The sequence below is a fragment of the Ascaphus truei genome, chromosome 7 (assembly GCF_040206685.1).
Source record: "Ascaphus truei isolate aAscTru1 chromosome 7, aAscTru1.hap1, whole genome shotgun sequence".
NCBI classification, from domain to species: Eukaryota; Metazoa; Chordata; class Amphibia; order Anura; family Ascaphidae; genus Ascaphus; species Ascaphus truei.
In genome coordinates, this window is record NC_134489.1 from 15,601,848 (window position 1) to 15,622,633 (window position 20,786).

Sequence of the window (20,786 nt, forward strand, 5' to 3'; positions counted from 1 at the left end):
CAAGCAGCACACATGTTGTTTTTTTTTCTCATTTTCCCTGCTCGCTTAAAAAAAAAAAAAAAACTGCCCCTACCTGACTGCTGATTGGCGCGCGCTCCCAGGCTTTATGGATGTGCGGCCAGGCTCTATATGAGCCCACCCCTAACGAGTGGCCTCCTTTGTGATTGGTTGAGGTTCCTGCTCGCCACTGATTGTCTGCTGCTTTCCGCTTTGTTATCCGGTGGCTCCTCCCTTTTTCAGTTCCGGGCCCCGCCTTGCTCTCTGCACACATGAACACTCATCCATCCACTGATTGCCCGCCAGCGATGTGTGCCAAGTCTTGCGCTCCCAGCCAATCGCCGCCTCGCATTGCATCCCCATCCCGTGCCCCGCGCTGTGATTGGTGAGTTCCCTCCCCTGGTCCCGTCCCTGCTCGGATTTTCCACTGTCTCCCCTTCGAGCTGTCATTGGTGTGCTCCCTGCTCTGTGCGGATTGGCCGCTGGTTCGCACGGTGATTGGTCACTCTCTCTCCGTGCCAGCGCGTGTCTCCTCTGCCTCAGAATGTTCAGAGAGCGAGTGGGAGCGCGCGAGGCACCAAGACATGGAGCCGCCCCCGGGGACCAGGCCGGTACAGCCTCCCCGCCGCGGGTCCCGTCAGCCCCCCGAGGAGAGGCCCGGACACCGGGGAGCAAAGAGGGCTCTGGGAGGTAACGAGCGGTGTCAGAGGCCCTGAGCAGAGAGGAATGTGGGAGCGGAGGAGTGACGCGGGCGTGAGTGACCCAGGAGAGGCAGAGCGAGTGCACAGGGAGGTGTGTGGGTGTGTGTGAGAGAGTGAGTATGTGTGTGTGAGTGAGTGAGTGAGTGTGTGTGAGTGAGTGTGTGAGAGAGTGAGTGTGTGTGAGAGAGTGTGTGAGTGAGAGAGATAGAGAGTGTGTGTGTGTGTGTGTGTGTGTGTGTGTGTGTGTGTGTGTGTGTGTGTGTGTGTGTGTGTGTGTGTGTGTGTGTGTGTAATGACTGACTGGTTTACTCTCTCTGTCACTCTCACTCTGTCTCTCACCCTCTCTCTGTCTTTGTCTCTCACCTTCTCTGTGTCTTTGTCTCTCACCCTCTCTCTGTCTTTGTCTCTCACCCTCTCTCTGTCTTTGTCTCTCACCCTCTCTCTGTTTTTGTCTCTCTCTCTCTGTCTTTGTCTCTCACTCTCTCTCTCTGTGTCACTCTCTCTCTCTGTGTTGCTCTCTCTCTCTCTCTGTCTGTGTTGCTCTCTCTCTGTGTCGCTCTTTTTCTCTGTCGCTCTCTCTCTCTGTGTGTCTCTCCCTATGTGTTGCTCCCTCTCTCTCTGTGTGTGTCACTCTCTCTCTGTGTGTCGCTCTCTTTCTCTCTGTGTGTGTGTCGCTCTCTCTCTCTCCTGTGTGTGTCGCTCTCTCTTTCTCTCTCTCTCTGTGTCGCTCTCTCTGTGTGTCGCTCTCTCTCTGTGTGTGTGTGTCGCTCTCTCTCTCTCTGTGTGTCACTCTCTCTGTGTGTCGCTCTCTGTGTGTGTGTGTGTGTGTCGCTCTGTGTGTGTGTGTGTGTGTGTGTGTGTGTGTGTCGCTCTCTCTCTCTCTATGTGTGTGTGGAATTAATTTTTCCCCTTAATGGGGTTTTTTGTTTGCCTTCCTCTGGATCAATAAGTATAGATATAGGATAAAGTATCTGTTGTCTAAATTTAGCATAGGTTGAACATGATGAACGGAAGTCTTTTTTCAACCTCATCTACTATGTAACTATGTAACTATATGTGTCGCTCTCTCTCTCTGTGTCGCTCTCTCTCTCTGTGTGTGTGTCTCTCTCTCTGTGTGGGTCGCTCTCTCTCTCTGTGTGTGTAGCGCTCTCTCTCTCTGTGTAGCGCTCTCTCTCTCTCTGTGTCGCTCTCTCTCTCTGTCGCTCTCTCTCGCTCTCTGTGTCTCTCCCTGTGTGTCGCTCTCTCTCTCTGTGTGTGTCACTCTCTCTCTGTGTGTCGCTCTCTCTCTGTGTGTGTCGCTCTCTCTCTCCTATGTGTGTCGCTCTCTCTCTCTCTCTATCTCTCTGTGTGTCGCTCTCTCTCTGTGTGAGTGTGCCGCTCTCTCTCTTTGTGTGTGTGTCGCTCTATCTCTGTGTGTGTGTCGCTCTCTCTCTCTCTGTGTGTCACTCTCTCTCTTTCTCTCTGTGTGTCGCTCTGTGTGTGTGTGTGTGTGTGTGTGTCGCTGTCACTCTGTGTGTGTGTGTGTCGCTCTCTCTCTGTGTGTGTCGCTCTCTCTCTCTCTGTGTGTCGCTCTCTCTCTCTCTCTATGTGTGTCGCTCTCACTCTCTTTGTGTGTGTGTCGCTCTCTCTCTCTGTGTGTGTGTGTCGCTTTCTCTCTCTGTGTGTGTTGCTCTCTCTCTCTCTATGTGTGTGTGTCGCTCTCTCTCTCTCTCTCTCTGTGTCACTCTCTCTCTGTGTGTCTCTTTCTCTGTGTGGGTCTCTCTCTCTCTGTGTGTAGCGCTCTTTCTCTCTGTGTGTAGCGCTCTCTCTCTGTGTAGCGCTCTCTCTCTGTGTGTGTGTGTGTCGCTCTCTCTCTCTATGTGTGTGTGTGTCGCTCTCCCTCTTGCTCTCTGTGTTCGCTTTCTCTGTGCCACTCTCTCTCTGTGTGCGTCTCTGTTTCTCGGTCTCTCTCTTTCTCTCACCCACACTTTCACTGTCTCACACTCTGGACCTGGATATCTTATTTACGCTATATATCTTAACCTAAATAACCTATACTGCTTTCTTCCAGATCAACTTTCGAGCTTCACACAGAAGACATTGGAATCCCCCATAACCCAAAAGACAGGTAGGGAACACCTCCCCTCCAATGTATAACATTGCGGAAATGGGGGTACTTGGACATTGAGGGACTGCGGATCAGGTAAGATCCCAGGCGGGATTGCTGCTTTAAATATTTTGAAGCGGGGGCATCCAGACACTGGTTAAGGGGTGCAGGAAACTGTTCATTTACATCTGGCTTTTTTTTCTAGATCCTACATTTACACACAAACACACACACGTAACAAGACTAATTGTAGTATAATGTAATACAATTAATAAACAAATGTTGTTCTTACTAGGAATTTATTCATTTTTTTAAAAAGCGGGGCTGGGGGCGGGACTAGGGGTGGGGCTGGGGGCGGGACTAGGGGTGGGGTGTGGGCGGGACTAGAGGTGGGGCTAGGTGGCGAGCAGATTTTTTGTTCGGCGAGTAGATTTTTGGGTGATTTGTCGACCACTGTATATATATATATATATATATATATATATATATATATATATACATACACACACAGTAGTCGACAAATCACCCAAAAATCTACTCGACGAACAAAAAATCTGTATATATATATATATATATATATATATAGAATCATGCTTTAAGTTATGGTGGGCGAAAAAGGCAACAAGAAACCTCCACCGTATTGCATAAAGCAAATAAAAAGATCATTTTTAAGCACATTCACGTCTTAGGCCTGGGACATAGTAAGCGCTTAGGTGCTGCTGCTCGCTCTCGCTTGCTGCCGCTCGCTCTACCAGGAGCTTTTTGCTGTCCTGACAGAGGAGGCAGCAAGCTTGGGAGGCGGGTATCACTGTGTGTGTGTGTCACTTGGTAGCTGTCAGTGTGTGTGTGTCACTTTGAAGTGGTCTGTGTGTTTGTGTGTCACTGGGGAACCTGTGTGTGTGTGTGTGTGTATTATATAATATTTTCAAAATTAAAAAAAAAGACATGTTGTGAGAATAAATTATTTATTAACATTGTGCAACTTTGATAAATATATTCACGCACGCACGCGCGCGCACACACGCACACACGCACACACACGCACGCACACACGCACACGTACGTGCACATGCATACACATACACACACACACACACACACACACACACACACACACACGCATGCAAACACATACACACACACATGCATACACACACATGCATACACACACACACATGCATACACACACACACATGCATACACACACACATACATACACACACGCACATGCACACACACACATGCACACACACACACACACACATACACATGCATACACACACACACACATGCACACACACACAGACACACACACACACAGGAGACATGGATCGGGGCAGAAGGGAGACATGGATCGGGGCAGAAGGGGGACAGGGATCGGGGCAGAAAGGGGACAGAGATCGGGGCAGAAGGGGGACAGGGATTGGGGCAGAAGGGGGACAGACCGTCAGGGGGCGGGCCGGGGGCGGGCGCGTCACTGGCCGGGGGCGGGCCAGTGACATCACGGAGCTGGTTCGCCCTCATTGGGCGAACCGCTCACGTGAACAGCCTGTCTCGCCGGCAAGCGGGGGAATTTTAAATTCCCCTAAGCAAGTGCGCGGAAGCGCAGATCAGCCCCTACTAAAGCCGCTCTAATTGCGGCTGTAGGGGCTCAGTGCTGAGTGGGAGCGCGCGTCAGCATGCTCCTGCCAGCAAGCGGTAAACATGGCCGAGGCCTTAGGCAGGTCTGCAACCCTGCCTTTCACCATTATCACACAGCATACAGTGTTTCCACTTCAACAAGGGATTCTGGGAAATTACATGCAAAGGAGCACGCCATGTCACCTTTTGCCTGAAAAACCATTGTTACATGGAGCCTTGTATATATATATAAACCTAGAGAAACAAAACAAAAAGAAACGCAGGCTCCATAGCACGTAACTTTATACAAATTGGGTATATTTATTAAAAAGAAAATGTCCCTAGGAAATACACTTACAGGATGCTAAAAAAAACAAAAACATTGGAGAGAAATCTCTAAGGGGAGTCATCTTCCGTGTATGGTAAACATTAGGAGGGGAGGGCGGATCGGCTGAATAGAGTATCAGGGAGCTCAGGACCTCCTCTCACAGATCCGTCTGCGATGACGTCACCACGTCTCTACGCGTTCCGTCACGTTATGTGACTTCTTCAGGAGAAGATTGGTTAGTGCAGGTAAGCCAGTTAAATAGTAAGGAGTCCAGGTAAACAAGGCTGCAATGCTACAACATATAATGTTGGTGTTAATAAAAAATGTATATATTATAATATAATAAAGTGCATAGTATACTATAAATTGCTAACAGTCCTGAGCTCCCTGATACTCTATTCAGCCGATCCGCCCTCCCCTCCTACTGTTTACCATACACGGAAGGGAACTGGGACACTGTGAGACACTAAAACACTGCAAAACTCGTGGCAGGAGTTGTATGCAGACATCTTGGACAATCAGGGGCACTGTATCACATTCGCACTCCTCCACTCCTGTAGATGACTCCCCTTAGAGATTTCTCTTCAATGTTTGTGTTTTTTTTGTCTTTTCTAGGTTTATAGTGGGTGCTAAGTACACCACTTTGTTGAAGCTGCAATGAGCTCCTGGGATCGTTGTGCTGCTGGAATTTTTTTTTCTCCTCCTCTGGACTAACAATAAGTGGAATTACTTGGACTTTATCCTTTTGGACTTTATACACTGTATCTTTTATTGCATCATTTGTTTGGTTTTATTAATCACTTTAATATTTCACTTATTATTAGTTGGTTAGCAATTTTTATTATTTAATACTGTATTAATAATTTATCACTAATAGTTTAACAATTATTCACTTAACTAAGTAGTGCTACTCTTTGTGTGTGTTTGTGTATATATATATATCGAAAAAAGAATAACCTCGCATCCGCTGTTAATATGAAGGGTCACCCTAAGCTGGTATATGAAGGTATAATAACCATGTCCGGCGGTGCTCACGGGCAATAGATAATAGGACAAAAACAGGGGGAAAAATCCAGTAGAGAGCACTCAAGTGAACCAATGATGAGAATAAGCAATAAATTAAACTGATACAAAAACATTAAAAAGAAACAGTACAGAATAGTTAAAATATGGCATGGACCCCTGACACAAGCACTGCAGAAACCACTTGTGTATAAGGTGGGTGAACTACAGCAGTAGTCACCTAGTCCTATAAAGATGCAAAACAAGCTCACCTACAGTACATCCACCAACAATTAAGGTAGCTAACCATGAGGGCATATAGAGCACAATGTATATAGAACAAGAAACACTTTCCATAACAATGCTTGAGTAAATGCATCTACTGTAACTCAGCACATAAATCAGTCTATCACGTTTTTCTGCTAATCATGGGTAAATTACTATTTAATCAGCACATAGGACCATCATTTATGAATCCATATCCACACAGCAGGATACACTGTTGTTTCTCCTTTCACATTAGCTTATTTCAGCTTGTTACTTTATCTAGTCAGGAGTATTCAGTATTACTTTAGCCTTATGGACACCACTGGTTCTTTTATTCTGTTTTGTGCTTGTATGTGATGAATACATTTTGATACAACTAATGTATGCTAGAGTGCAAATTTTTGGGATGCTTTGTTTCTTTGAAGGTTTTTACACATATATATATACAGTGTTCGACAAACCTATACATTTGCACACCCCGGGCGAGTGGATTTAACATTGTGGCGAGCTCCTATTGGCCCAAGCAGCACACGAATGGTACTAGGTGGCGAGTAGATTTTTTGGTGATTTGTCAACCACTGTATATAATATATATATATATATATATATATATATATATATATATATATATTTCTCAAACCGTTGTATTCCTGTCTGTCTGTCCTGTCCCTAGGGGCAATCACATTGGACTTTTGGCCCGTCACTCCGCCTCAGGCCAATGAAATGGCTCCCTTGGCCTGCCTGCCCCCGCACACCTCTCATTGGCCTGAGGTGGAGTGACGGGCAAAAGGTCACACACACACGCAAACACACCCCCTCTGCCCCCCCCATCACGTGCGCCGCCCTGCACCGGCTCCCGGACGGAGGGGAAGTACGGCGCGGCCCACCTGCCCTTGCCGCCAACTTCAGGCTCCTCCCCCCTCGCTCTCAACCGGCTCCCGGATGGAGGGGAAGCGCGGCACGGCCCTCCTACGCCAGCCGCCAACGCTCACTTACATCCCCGGCGCTCCCTTACCTCCCCGGCGCTCCCTTACCTCCCCGGTGCTACCTCCCCGGCGCTTCCTTTCCTCCCCGGCGCTCCCTTTGCTCCCCGTCGCTCTCTTACCTCCCCGGCGCTACCTCCCCGGCCGCTGGGGGGCCAAGCAGCCTTCTCAGATCTGCACCAGTCCCACTCTCCACCACCTCTCACTCCCGTCGTGTGTGTGTGTGGAGAGGGACATTTTACTCCTGCCAAAAAATTGTGCCTCACTTTCACCCCTAACCCTGCCCTTCACCCCCCCTACCCCTGCCCTTCACCTCACCCCTACCCCTGCCCTTCACCCCCCTACCCCTGCCCTTCACACCTCCTACCCCGCCCTTCACGCCCCCTACCCCTGCCCTTCACCCCCCCTACCCCTGCCCTTTACCCCCCCTACCACTGCCCTTCACCCCCCCTACCCCTGCCCTTCATCTTCCCTACCCCTGCCCTTCACCCCCCCTACCCCTGCCCTTCACCCCCACAACCCTGCCCTTCACCCCCCCACCCCTGCCCTTCACCCCACCTGCCCTTCACCCCCCCTGCCCTTCACCCCAAACTGCCCTTCACCCCCCCTGCACTTCACACCCCCCCACCCCTGCCCTTCACCCCCCCACACCTGCCCTTCACCCCCCACCCCTGCCCTTCACCCCCCACCCCTGCCCTTCACCCCCCCACCCCTGACCTTCACCCCCCCCACCCCTGACCTTCACCTCCCATACCTGCCTTTCACCCCCCCTACCCCTGCCCTACACCCCCCTACCCCTGCTCTTCACCCCCCACCCTGCTCTTCAACCCCCCACCCCTGCTCTTCACCCCCCCTACCCCTGCTCTTCACCCCCCTACCCCTGCCCTTCACCCCCTACCCCTGCCCTTCACCCCCTACCCCTCACCCCCCATCCCCTGCCCTTCACTCCCCCTACCCCTGCCCTTCACCTCCCCTACCCCTGCCATTCACCCCCTTCCCCTGTCCTTCACCCCCCTGCCCTTCACCCCCCCTACCCCTGCCCTTCACCTACCCCTGCCCTTCACCTACCCCTGCCCTTCACCTACCCCTGCCCTTCACCTACCCCTGCCCTTCACCTACCCCTGCCCTTCACCTACCCCTGCCCTTCACCTACCCCTACCCTTAACCCCCTCTACCCCTGGTCTTAACCCCCTCTACCCCTGGTCTTAACCCCCCCTACCCCTGCCCTTCACCCCCCGTACCCCTGCCATTCAACCCCTACCCCTTCCCTTCACACCCCCTACCCTGCCCTTAACCCCCCCTACCCCTGCCCTAAACCACCCCCTACCCCTACCCTTCCCCCCCACCCCTGCCCTTCACCCCCCTACCCCTGCACTTCACCCCCCCACCCCTGCCCATCTCCCCCCCTACCCCTGCCCTTCAGCCCCCCTACCCCTGCCCTTAACCCCCCCTGCCCCTGCCCTTCACCCCCACTGCCCTTCACCACCCCCTGCCCTTCACACCCCCCCTTCCCCTGCCTTTCACCCCCGCTACCCCTGCCCTTCACCCCCCTTACCCCTGCCCTTCACCCCCTACCCCTGCCCTTCACACCCCTCCTTCCCCTGCCTTTCACCCCCCCTACCCCTGCCCTTCACCCCCCCTACCCCTGCCCTTCACCCCCTACCCCTGCCCTTCACCTACCCCTGCCCTTCACCCCCCACCCTACCCCTACCCTTTACCCCCCCCCACCCTACCCCTGCCCTTCACCCTCCCCCACCCTACCCCTGCCCTTCACCCTACCCCTGCCCTTCACACCCTACCCTTGCTCTTCACCCCCCTACCCCTGCTCTTCACCCCCCCCACCCCTGCCCTTCACCCCCCCTACCCCTGCCCTTCACCCCCCCTACCCCTGCCCTTCACCCCCCTACCCCTGCCCTTCACCCCCTACCCCTGCTCTTCACCCCCCCCTACCCCTGCCCTTCACCCCCCTACCCCTGCCCTTCACCCCCCCTACCCCTGCCCTTCACCTACCCCTGCCCTTCACCCACCCTACCCCTGCCCTTCACCCCCCACCCTACCCCTGCCCTTCACCCCCCTACCCCTGCTCTTCACCCCCCCTACCCCTGCCCTTCACCCCCCCTACCCCTGCCCTTCACCCCCTCTACCCCTGCCCTTCACCCCCCCTACCACTGCCCTTCACCCTACCCCCTCCCCGCCCTTCACCATCTACTCCCTCCCCGCCCTTCACCATCTACTCCCTCCCCGCCCTTCACTCCACACCCCCTCCCCGCCCTTCACCCCCGCACCCTCCCCACCCTTCACCCCCGCACCCTCTCCACCCTTCACCCCCCGCACCCACCCTGCCCTTCACCCCCCGCACCCACCCCGCCCTTCACCCCCCGCACCTACCCCGCCCTTCACCCCCCGCACCCACCCCGCCCTTCACCCCCCGCACCCACCTCGCTCTTTATGCACCCCCCTTCCCACCCCACCCTTCACGCACTCCGCCCCTGCAATCCCGGGCAACGCCAGGTATATCAGCTAGTATATATATATAACTATATCTGTGAGTATAATTGTGACTGCATTAACGTTTGACCTGCTCCATCACTGTTTATGTTGTTGCGCAGTGCTTACCCTACATTCTGCATTATACCAGTGTCTGAACCAGCCTCTGGTTTCCCCTGTGATGTACATGACCATAGATGGCCCTAACCCAATCCCCCTCATGATGTGCCAGACCCAACATGGATCTTGGTATTGCCCTGCATGATGTCAAACACCTGTATGTGGTATGACTCTGGTTACGTCACTCGCTATGTGGACCCTGTGAGAGACCTGCTTCAGTGCAGGTTAATGAATATGATCTGTATTTAATCTTATTCTGTGTATGCTGCATACATGTGGAATGTATTTATTTTGCCTTTACTAGGGTAATATGCTAACTGTCACAGGAGACCAAAGGGGAGCAAAACAAATTGCGATTTATTCTTTAGAAAAACACATACACACAATGAAATACAATATGCAGAAGACAACACATTTACTGGGGGTCTGGGCTACAAAACTAATCTTTCCTAGTCGAAATAGCTCAGAAAACAAAGTCTTTATAAGTCCTTTCAATAACAGGTGTACCCGCAAAAGTCCTGGAACTCAATTCGGCATGCAGTTCTTGATGCCACCGCTCTTTCCACTCTGGAGGTGCTGAAATCCCTTGACCGGGAGCGAGTACCAAACGTCCTGGTACTCTTTTCGGCTTTTAGTTCCAGCCGCGACCGCTACGTCTCTTTTCAGAACTTGGCACCTGAAAAGTGAAGCCGGCTCACGTCTATTTCTCTCAAAGCATCTTTTGGTCAGTTCAAATTGCCGCTGCTCTCTTGGTGCTTAGAATCTCTTGACTGGATTGGCTGCTAGGTTTCTTATGGGATTTTCAGTCCCATTCACAAAACGCTATAGCCAATCAGCTCGTGGGAATATTTCTACCAGCCTATCACAGATTTCCCGGTAATCTGAAGCCGGGCGGGCACTGATTTCAATTCTGCTAACGGTTATGCGCCAACCTGGCACCTCTGTCACTTAGCATATTGAACCCCCCGTTGTGCCAGGCTCCTCAGAGTCTGGGGATGGGCAAATGGTTGCCATATAGCCCTTTTTCATGTCAGGATGTGTGTACTTGAGTGTAACTCCAGTACTCCGCCCGCACTAACACCTTGGCATCTCTGAGACTTTCAAGTCCGGTACCCGACCAGACACAGTGGCAACCAAGCCTGGTGGCTATCTGGTCTCTCAGAACCACGGACTTGGAAATTCCCCAGTTCATATACAGGGCATACACATACAGTATACACTGTTATACACAATGTTACTAAAAATCTTACTATGTCCCTCATCCCCTAAGATCTACTGAAAAGATGTGCAGGTTTATTTTCAGGGCTCCTAGATCTTCCTACAAGAAGTTTTAATAAAACTAATGCTTAGTTTAATTTTCAGGGTTGCTTCAATTGTACCGAAGCTGCTTAGAAATAATTTCACTCCCGAAACGTTATACATGGTTGGAGACACCCCGAACCCCTATACCGGGTCTGGGTGTTTGGGGCATATACCGTGGGGGACTCCCCCAAAACCAGGGACCCTTGACTATACCGGGGATACACAAATCCCTACGCCCCTTTTTACTTTTCTGGTCTTGGCTGACGCAGGGACTCCTGGCGGTGAGCTGCAAGAACATTTTCAGGGTAGGATTTTGACCGGAGCATTGTACTTCTAGGTATTAGAGAATCTGACCTGATTCCTGGCTACCTTTTTGGGGTATCCAGTAACTCTGCAACCCCGCCACATTGCCACAATCTGAAAAGACATTCTTTGCAAAACCCACCCTGAAACTCATAGCCTAACAATCTCTGCTCGCTGGCACTCCTGGAAAGGCAAAAACACAAAAATACTTTATTGTCGCATATTTTCATACAATGCATAGCAGTACATACACGACGGTCAGGTCCAAGAGCTGACACTCTAGGACCCCACAATGTGACAGGGGCAACCAAGTGGGATTGACCTTAATTAGTGAGCCTGGTTACCCCCTCACCGTCACACAATTCATACTAGACAGTAACACACATTCTTTGCCCCTTTTTTTCATGCATGACTTTAAATGAACAACTTGTATCTCCTATTTTTATATTGACAAAGGTCCAGAAAGGACCACAACGCCAATCACAAAATAAAACACTATTACGTAAAATTACAAGTGTGCTGGATTTGTATGCAAACCTGTTCTACATTATTGATCTGAGACAGCTTGGTTTCAATCTTTTTCAATTGCCCTACCTGATGACGCTTTCACTCCCTCCAAAAATATAGAAAACCAGCACTACATATCGAAATTTATTTTACTGCTAATTCATATAGTCTTACACAAGAAATATTTAACATATGAGACAAATTTCTATGTTCAACTAACTGGTACTGTACTATACATTTGCTTACAGAGGCGGCACACTTTATCCTCACTTGGCTAGTGCCGCAAGCCGGGAGGTGTCCCGGCTTGCTCGTTTCTTTCCCTCGGCGTGCCGCGCGTCATCGATGCGCAGTCACGCTTCATCGGGAGCGTGCGCGCATGGCGAGGGAGCCCTGGTGTCCCGCGATGTGGGGGATTGCGGTGGGGGGCTCCAGGGGACCCGGCAGACCCGGAGAGGGGAGGGGGAAGCCCTGATCAGAGGACCGATCCTCCGAGGCTCCGGCGCGCGCCCGGGACACCTCGGCAAGCGCCTGGTTTCTGTCGCGGCCGAGACCGGGCAAAGGTAAGAATAAACTCGGCCGCGACAGTATGTTGGATGGGGTTTCTATCATAGAACACATGGAACTGATTGGGGGTGAAATGTGCATCTCATTGTTATCCTATTTACTGTTTGGTAAGACAAACCTCATGTGTTAGAATATGTCAACACCTTTAGACCCAAGGATTATTTTCTATTGCATTCACTGTCAGGGCTACATAAGAAACACATAATATATTTAGTGCACATGCAGCAGGTGTCATTGTCCCATTAGGTCAGGGGTGGGCAACTCCAGTCCTCAACAGCCACCAACAAATCAGGTTTTCATGATATCCCTGGTTCAGCACAGGGGGCTCAGTCGGTTGCTCAGTCTTCGAATTGCCCACCCCTGAGTTAGGATATGTTTTGATGTTCTGCATAAACACTGACATTAAGTCCTATGGAAACCATTCTGCATTTTAATGGGCTATGTTATGTTATCTGGATAAACAACATCCCACATTACATAGGTACAGATCTATAGCCATAGACTTACCTTTAAAAAGTATGGGATCAAACCGTCTGACTGAAACTGTAGGAAATTCCCCAATATAGGAAGAGGGAAGGGGCCTGGGGGCAGTTTTCTTCTCTTCCACATATTCTTCCCGACAGTGAGTATAACCAAACAGGTGATAAAAGCCACAAAGGTGAGAGCGAAATCTTTCACATCCAACATATTCACGGTAGATAGCACCACAGTTTAACAAAACCGTTGTGTAGTAACCGGACTGTCTATATCTGTGTCTGTTCTCCAAATAATGTTTTCTGAAAAAGAAAGATAAAAGAAGGGAATGTGGGCGTTTTTGTTTCCACTAGTCCAGGCTGAACTGGATCTGCTGTTTACATGTCCTGATGTGACTTTTCCGATCGCAATCCAGGGGGAGCATTAAAGGGAAATAAAACAAAAGAACAATCTAAGTGTAAACAATAAAACAATTGTGAATTCGCTATGTGATGTGTCTTGGCTCATATGCACAGCCTGCTCACAAGATGTAGATAAAAAACGGGCAATTGGGAACAATTTCTGGACGAGAAGAAGAACTCCTATTACACAGCACTGATGTGACTTTTGGGATTCTATACGCTTTGCAAATTTGTGTATTACAAGAGCCAGTTCTGTGCCTATTTGAATGTGCATGGATCAGTTTCATGTATGTACTGTAGAACTGTTTGCCATATTAACATTATAGACATTAGGTAGAGACAGAAGTTAACCTAAAGCTAACACAAGAACCCCAATTGCTGCACTCAAAGTGTGATATGAATACGTAATAATAGGGGTATACAATAACCCAGTGTTTCCCAAAGTGTGCGCCGCGGCGCCCTGGTGCGCCGCGGCGCCCTGGTGCGCCGCGGCTTGGCTAGAGGGGCGCCGCGATCAGGGCCGCCAGCAGCGGGAAACAAGGGCTGCTTGTTAACTTTAAAAAAAAAAAAAAACCTCTGAAGCCGGCACCGGGTCTCACTGGCAGCGCCGGAAGTAAGAAAGAGGGAGGCCCGGCGCGCACGCTGGAGGAGCAGCACTGGGAGACACTGCAGCCTCACCCCCCCCTCCCTCTCCGCAGCACACCGGCCCTCCCTCCGCAGCACACCGACCCTCCCCCCACGTGGCACAGGCCCCCGCAGCACCGTGCAGGGACTGGGCCGTTCAGCCATAACCCCCTCCGCAGCATCGGCCCCATGCATCACCGGCACGCCACCCCCCCCCTGCAAACCACCGGTCTGACCATCACCCCCAAGGTAAATATATGTATTGGGGTAATTTTTATATGTATTGGGGGTGTTGGGGTAATTTTTAAATATATATTGGGGGTGTTGGGGTAATTTTTATATATATATTGGGGGTGTTGGGGTAATTTTTATATGTATTGGGGGTGTGTGTGTGATTGTGTGTATATGTATGTGTACATATATATATGTAACCCTGCTTCCCCCCATCCCCCAGACTCTACGGTGGTGTCTAGGGTGCATGAGGGAAGATTACATGCGATGTGGTGCATATGTTACGGTTGTGCTCGCCACAAACTTGTGTCGGACTGCGTGGCTGAGGTGGGGTTGTAAAAGACCCGACCTTAGACCGCGCAGGCTGATCCGGATTGCGCAGTTCGTAGTGGGGTCAGGACTGGAGAAATCAGCATCGTCAGTGGATAAGCCAGGGTCAGGACTGGAGACATCAGGGTAAACGTTGTCCAAGCAGGAGTTCGGCAACAGGTAGTCAGGAGTTCCCCGCTTCAGCTTAGGAGCGCGGGAATGGACTCTGCGCGTGCGGCGACCATGGCCCATGGTATTGGTCTCAGGAAGTGATAGGTAGACCGGAGTGGGCACACCGTCAGGCAGCAGTAGTAGATCAGTGCTTCAGCGCAAGAGTCTTGAGCGGGCTGGAGAATCCTCCGCTTCAGCACAGGAACCAGGACACGGCCTCTGCAATAGAGAATGAGCAGCAGGCCCCAGGAACCAGGGAGCGGAAGACAACACTGGGGAAACCTCCGCTTCAGCACAGGAGACAGGAACAGACTGCTGCGTGACACTAGCAGCCGGTCTCAGGAAACAAGGAGCTGAAGTAAACAAGGAGAGTACTCCGCTTCAGCACAGGAGACAGGAACTGACCGCTGCGTGAGACTAGCAGCCGGTCTCAGGAAACAGGGCGCTGAAGTCAACAAGGAGAGTACTCCGCTTCAGCACAGGAGACAGGAACTGACCGCTGCGTGAGACTAGCAGCTGGTTTCAGGAAACAGGGAGCTGAAGTCAACAAGGAGAGTACTCCGCTTCAGCACAGGAGACAGGAACAGAACTCTGCGTGAACTAGGGAATAGAACTAGAGAGATTAGTACACAACAGAGTCAAGCCTTCAGGCTTGTGGCAGAACACTTGTGACATCCATGAAGGACTATGCTCGGCAGGGGAGGATTGTGGGGGTGCAGTACTTAAAGGCCAGCGGGCCAATCCCCGGAGGGGGGTGTGAAGGCACTGCTCCAATGAGTGAATACAAGGCTAGGTTGCAGTGATTGGTTGCACAGCTGCAGTAGATACCAGAGGGAGTGTTCCAGGACTGCACAGGTCTGTGAGGCAAGGTTAGCAGTAAACTGAGGTGTGGATTCCTTACAGCATACCTGTGAGGAACAGGAGGGCCTGAGCTTCCCGCGATGTTATTGGGGAGCCAGGACCGGGCTTCTGGGGTGGTAGCCTCCATGATCTCTTAGTGGTGCAGCGCCTCCATCTTCTATACTCCCAGGAATATGGGACAGGACCTGTATAGAAGAACCCTTTTGGTCCCAGGGTAATAGCCTCCAACTCACACACAGTCTTTGGTATAAAGGATAGTCTCTTTATTGGCAGATCAGCAACTCCCAAAAGCAGTGGCCTTCAGTAGCCGCAACAACAACAGCAGAGCCTTGCTAATTACTCCACTCTCCTCCCACACTGATATTTCCTCCTCTCCTTCCCTCCAAGTCTCTCCTCCGACAGGATGGTCTGGGCTGGGGCTTCAATATCCCGCGGCCCACCGCCGAGGTTATCCTCGTGGTGGGGATTGAATGCTCCCCATCACCCCTGGCAGGGGGTGAGGGGCATTGGTCCACCAGGTCTATAGTGCTATCCACTCTACTAAAAGCGGCGGAGTCTCTCCACTCCTCTCGCTCTCTGTTCCTGCACGGCTGTGCAGGTGTGACCGCGGTCTACTCCAACTCCTTGGACCGATCCGCAGGACTCTCTTGGCATATTCCCATGGCAGAACAAGAAGACCCGCCCCTTACAGGAGTGCCGGCTAAATATAGAGCTAGCCCCACCTCTCGTGATGTCAGCAGAACCTCCCCTCTTGCTCACGCCTGCAGCAGAGTCCAGGCCTGCATCTACCACTCAGGGCTATGAAGGGGGGAAAACCCATGATGATTACTGGTGCCTGATCTTAACAGGACTTACCACAGTAGAAGGGAGATAGGTATAGCCTGTGCTGTTTACAGGGGGATGCACTCTCCCTATGGTGGAATCCAATGGTCCCAACTTGGACCTAGTTTTAGCAGACCCATCCTGCGGCGAACCACCTGGGAAACCGCACACCTAAACATTGTCATAATACATGGCATAATGAGGTAGTTCAGTACAAATACAACCGGGTACTCCCAACATGGAGAACTCTACAGATAATGCTTTGGATCAGGCTTTCTTACCCGCCGTCCATTATGATCCGTGACGGTCACAGCGAACGATTGGACGGTCCATGCTCAGGCCTGTATGTAACACCGTGCATGTAGATACATCTACCAATGCTCCATATGCGTACTAATTCACTAATCTTATCCTCATTGTGATACCCTCCCTGACCGAACTTGGTCCGAAGGTATTCCTGGACTGCCTCCCTGAGCCAACTGTCTCGGTTCTCTTCAATTTCCCTCATGATGGGCTCAGGCACATAGGGATACTCATACCCGTGGGACTGCCGGTATCTAGCGACTATGGCCCTGTCAGCTCGACTTAGTTTGGTGAGTTTATGGTGCCCTGCCCTGCTCGGCAGTACCCAAAACACAGGCTCTTCTGGAGCTACTTCATCATACAAAATACTGGGGCCTCGAGGTACAATAAGTTTCTGTTCTATCTCTCGAAACCGGTGATCTAACTCATCCTACACCTCCTGCGGAGTGAAAGAACCAGCCGCCCACCAATGGTCTACTACATTATCCTTAATTAATAAGAACCGTGTACGGTCCATCCCCTCGTGGTATCCGGTGAATAAAGGCGCCCACCATTTGTCTCGGTGTTTGTACTCTGCGGAATGACTAGTGCGTTCTACATCAGACTCTACCTATGATGATACACCGGATGTACCCGCACCAGTAGATCGCAAGCAATCTCTCCTCCCCTTAGATTATAATACGAAGTAGGATTCATTTTGTGCACCACTTTGCTGGTAGACCCAGCCACCACTGGAGTGTGAGACCCACAATTCCTCCCTCTAGCTGCAGGAGAAAACTGCACAGTTTTAGGCACAGGTATAATCAGTGGTTGACAAATCACCAAAAAATCTACTCGCCACACAAAAAAATCTACTCGCCACCTAGTACCAAACGTGTGCTGCTTGGGCCAATATTTACTCGCCCGGGGGTTAAATCCACTCGCCCGGGGCGAGCAAATGTATAGGTTTGTCGAACACTGGGTATAATACTTGAATACGGTATCTCCCCATCAGACCCTTCATCACTCAACTCCCAATCCCACAAGTCGTTGGCGTATTTGGGGTATTTACATAACTTATCCCTGGTAGGTCCCGGTGGCACCACTCATGACGGGGCAGGGGCAGTGGCCGGGGCAGTGGAGCTATGGGCCAGGGCTGGGGGAACGTTCATGGTATTGTCCAGCAAGCGGGTGATACCACGCCCAATGAACATTTTCTTAAAGGCACTCTCCGCCATACTTCTGGCTTCTTGGTAGGGGCCTCGACTCTGTAAGGTAGTCAGGGCAATGGCTGAGTCTATGCTTCGAGAGGAGAACACTCCTCCAGGCCTTCTCTTTCCGGTGGAACTGGAAACGAGGTCATCAGGATCGCCCGTAGAATCTCCACCCGCTCCGTGGTCACGCACCGGAAGTGTGTCGGGGACCTGCAGGGGCAGTGGCGGAGCATCCGGTACACGGTCGAACAAGTAGGCCTCAAGCCTCTCTTTCTTGTTCGCCGGGGTCGCGGTCTGCGCCTGGCGGGAGTAAGGGGATGGTGGAGTCTCCTTACCGCTTCGCTGCTTTTTGATGACATCGGGCTCCTCTAGGATCGTCTCGGTCTCCGTCTCCGTTTCCGCCGCACTGGGAGTCACCACTGCGGTGGGACTCTTACGGGCCTCTGGCCGCACCAGCGCTCGCCGTCGGATGGTGTCCGGACTTGTCTGCTCTCTCTTGATGCCTTTGGGGTGGTTCGCCGGTAGGCGCATCGCCACCGATGTCACGCCAACCTCTTCCTCCGAGGAAATCGTGATCGGTTCCTTCGCTAGGGAGTCACCTGGTTCTTCGGCGATACAACCAGTGGGTATAGGTACAAAGTAGTCTCACTCTGGTACCTCCACTGCGGTCGCGCTCTTCTCTGTTGTCAGCTCGCTCAGTTCAATAGCGGGCTGAGCCTTGGTTCCTCCCGCTTGGGTGTGACGGGGAACCAGGGCAGTCTTGTCTTTGTCTTCCGCCACCTCCGTCAATGTTCCCGGAGAGGCAACCCGCGGGGTTCCGAACAAAGGCCACGGCTCGTTCGTCCAAAGGTAAAACGTGCCACATTGAAGGCATCGGGCCTTGGTGCTTGGTACCGCGCCCGGTATCCCGCACTGAACACACAAACATCGGATGTATTCGCGCTCAGCTACCTCCACTACCAGTAGGCCTCCTGGTAATTGGTAAATGGAAGTATTCATCACGGACATGGTTCGCTCAGGGTTGGAACAGCTCAGTGTTTCAGCTCCTTGTGCCTCGAATGCCAGACAAAAGTGACGCTCTTCGCTCAGGCTTCCGGTCCCTCCCTTCGCTTGGGAGGACTCTCCTGATTGGTTCTCCTTGTGCCCCCTCCCTCTGGTGGAATCCAGAGGCGGGATCTTTTCTTCTTCAGCCTGACGTGGCCTGGCTTGCTGACCAGTCACTGCACAGGTGGGTGGGGTTTTGGCTTTCGCGCTGCTCCGCTCCCCTTGCAAAGAATCCGGGTTTGGCGCCAGATTACTACACATTTCCAGCCACATTCTCCTTATAGTCTTTGTGCACGAGGCACGTGCTTGCTCCAGGCTTTGCGGGAACCGCCATTTTGGATCACTTTTCTTGCTCCGCGGAGCACATGTAGGGATAGACGCCATTTTGGATGGGTCCTCCAAATGTCCATGTGCCCTATCCTCAGTGTCTAACGGGTATCTCGTACCTAAACACTGACTGACTGACTGTGTGCTCTGCATTCTGTGTCTCTCTAAATTGAGGTGGCTTTTACCCCAGGCTTAGCAGAACTCCTCTCCTCCATGCACTGTACTCGATGTCTACCATGCAAGTGTTCTGTGGTGCGTGTGTGTGGGTGATAGCTAGGATACCTCTTTTCTAGGTACGGGCGTCTCCTACTTTTGGCCACTCATAGCGCGGGCCCTGGGCCATGGTCCCTGGACTGGTTAACAGGCTGACCCCCCCAGTTGCCTCACGCTACCTGCCTCAAGGGACTCAGTCAGCTCTAACTATTCACCCTTCCTACGCCACCTCCTATGGGCGCCCAAGGTGTACTTTGCGAGAGTCTGCGCTCCCCTGACTACCGTCGGCATATGCAATTACGCCCATCCTTCTCCAACACTTGCACGGCGAGTACGTCTCACTCAACCCGTTCCGCCTTGCTATAAGCCGGTCCTGTTCTGACATATCTCTCAGCAGCACCTCCAAATGTAACCCTGCTTCCCCCCATCCCCCAGACTGTACGGTGGTTTCTAGGGTGCATGAGGGCAGATTACATGCGGTGTGGTGCATACCTGTGAGGAACAGGAGGGCCTGAGCTTCCTGCGATGTTATTGGGGAGCCAGGACCGGGCTTCTGGTGTGGTAGCCTCCATGATCTCTTAGTGGTGCAGCGCCTCCATCTTCTATACTCCCAGGAATATGGGACAGGACCTGTATAGAAGAACCCTTTTGGTCCCAGGGTAATAGCCTCCAACTCACACACAGTCTTTGGTATAAAGGATAGTCTCTTTATTGGCAGATCAGCAACTCCCAAATGCAGTAGCCTTCAGTAGCCGCAACAACAACAGCAGAGCCTTGCTAATTACTCCACGCTCCTCCCACACCGATATTTCCTCCTCTCCTTCCCTCCAAGTCTCTCCTCCGACAGGATGGTCTGGGCTGGGGCTTCAATACCCCGCGGCCCACCGCCGAGGTTATCCTCGTGGTGGGGATTGAATGCTCCCCATCACCCCTGGCAGGGGGTGAGGGGCATTGGTCAACCAGGTCTATAGTGCTATCTGCTCTACTAAAAGCGGCGGAGTCTCTCCACTCCTCTCGCTCTCTGTTCCGGCACGGCTGTGCAGGTGAGACCGCGGTCTCCTCCAACTCCTTGGACCGATCCGCAGGACTCTCTTGGCATATTCCCATGGCAGAACAAGAAGACCCGCCCCTTACAGGAGTGCCAGCTAAATATAGAGCTTGCCCCACCTCTCGTGATGTCAGCAGAACCTCCCCTCTTGCTCACGCCTGCAGCAGAGTCCAGGCCTGCATCTACCACTCAGGGCAGGGCTATGAAGGGGGGAAAACCCATGATGATTACTGGTGCCTGATCTTAACAGGACTTACCACAGTAGAAGGGAGATAGGTATAGCCTGTGCTGTTTACAGGGGGCTATATATATATATATATATATATATATATATATATATATATATATATATATATATATATATATAAAATTAGGTGGGGTTTTTTGTATGCATTTGGGGGGGGTGTTGTATATATTTTGGGGGGTGGGGATTTTTTTGTATGTATTCGGTGGTGGGAAGTTTTTAGGTATATATCTTGTGGGAGAATTATGGGGGGG

General features: G+C 51.7%; 1 protein-coding gene across 1 annotated transcript in view; it reads right to left on the reverse strand.

Moving 5' to 3' along the window:
• Window positions 1-13,043, reverse strand: part of LOC142498735 (cytochrome P450 2G1-like) — an 86,520-nt gene extending 73,477 nt beyond the window's left edge. The window contains exon 1 of the mRNA XM_075607073.1: window positions 12,775-13,043. Coding sequence (XP_075463188.1) covers window positions 12,775-12,954 — 180 coding nt within the window. The 5' untranslated portion in view covers window positions 12,955-13,043. The remainder of the gene's footprint in view (window positions 1-12,774) is intronic.
• Between the last annotated feature and the right edge of the window lie 7,743 nt (window positions 13,044-20,786).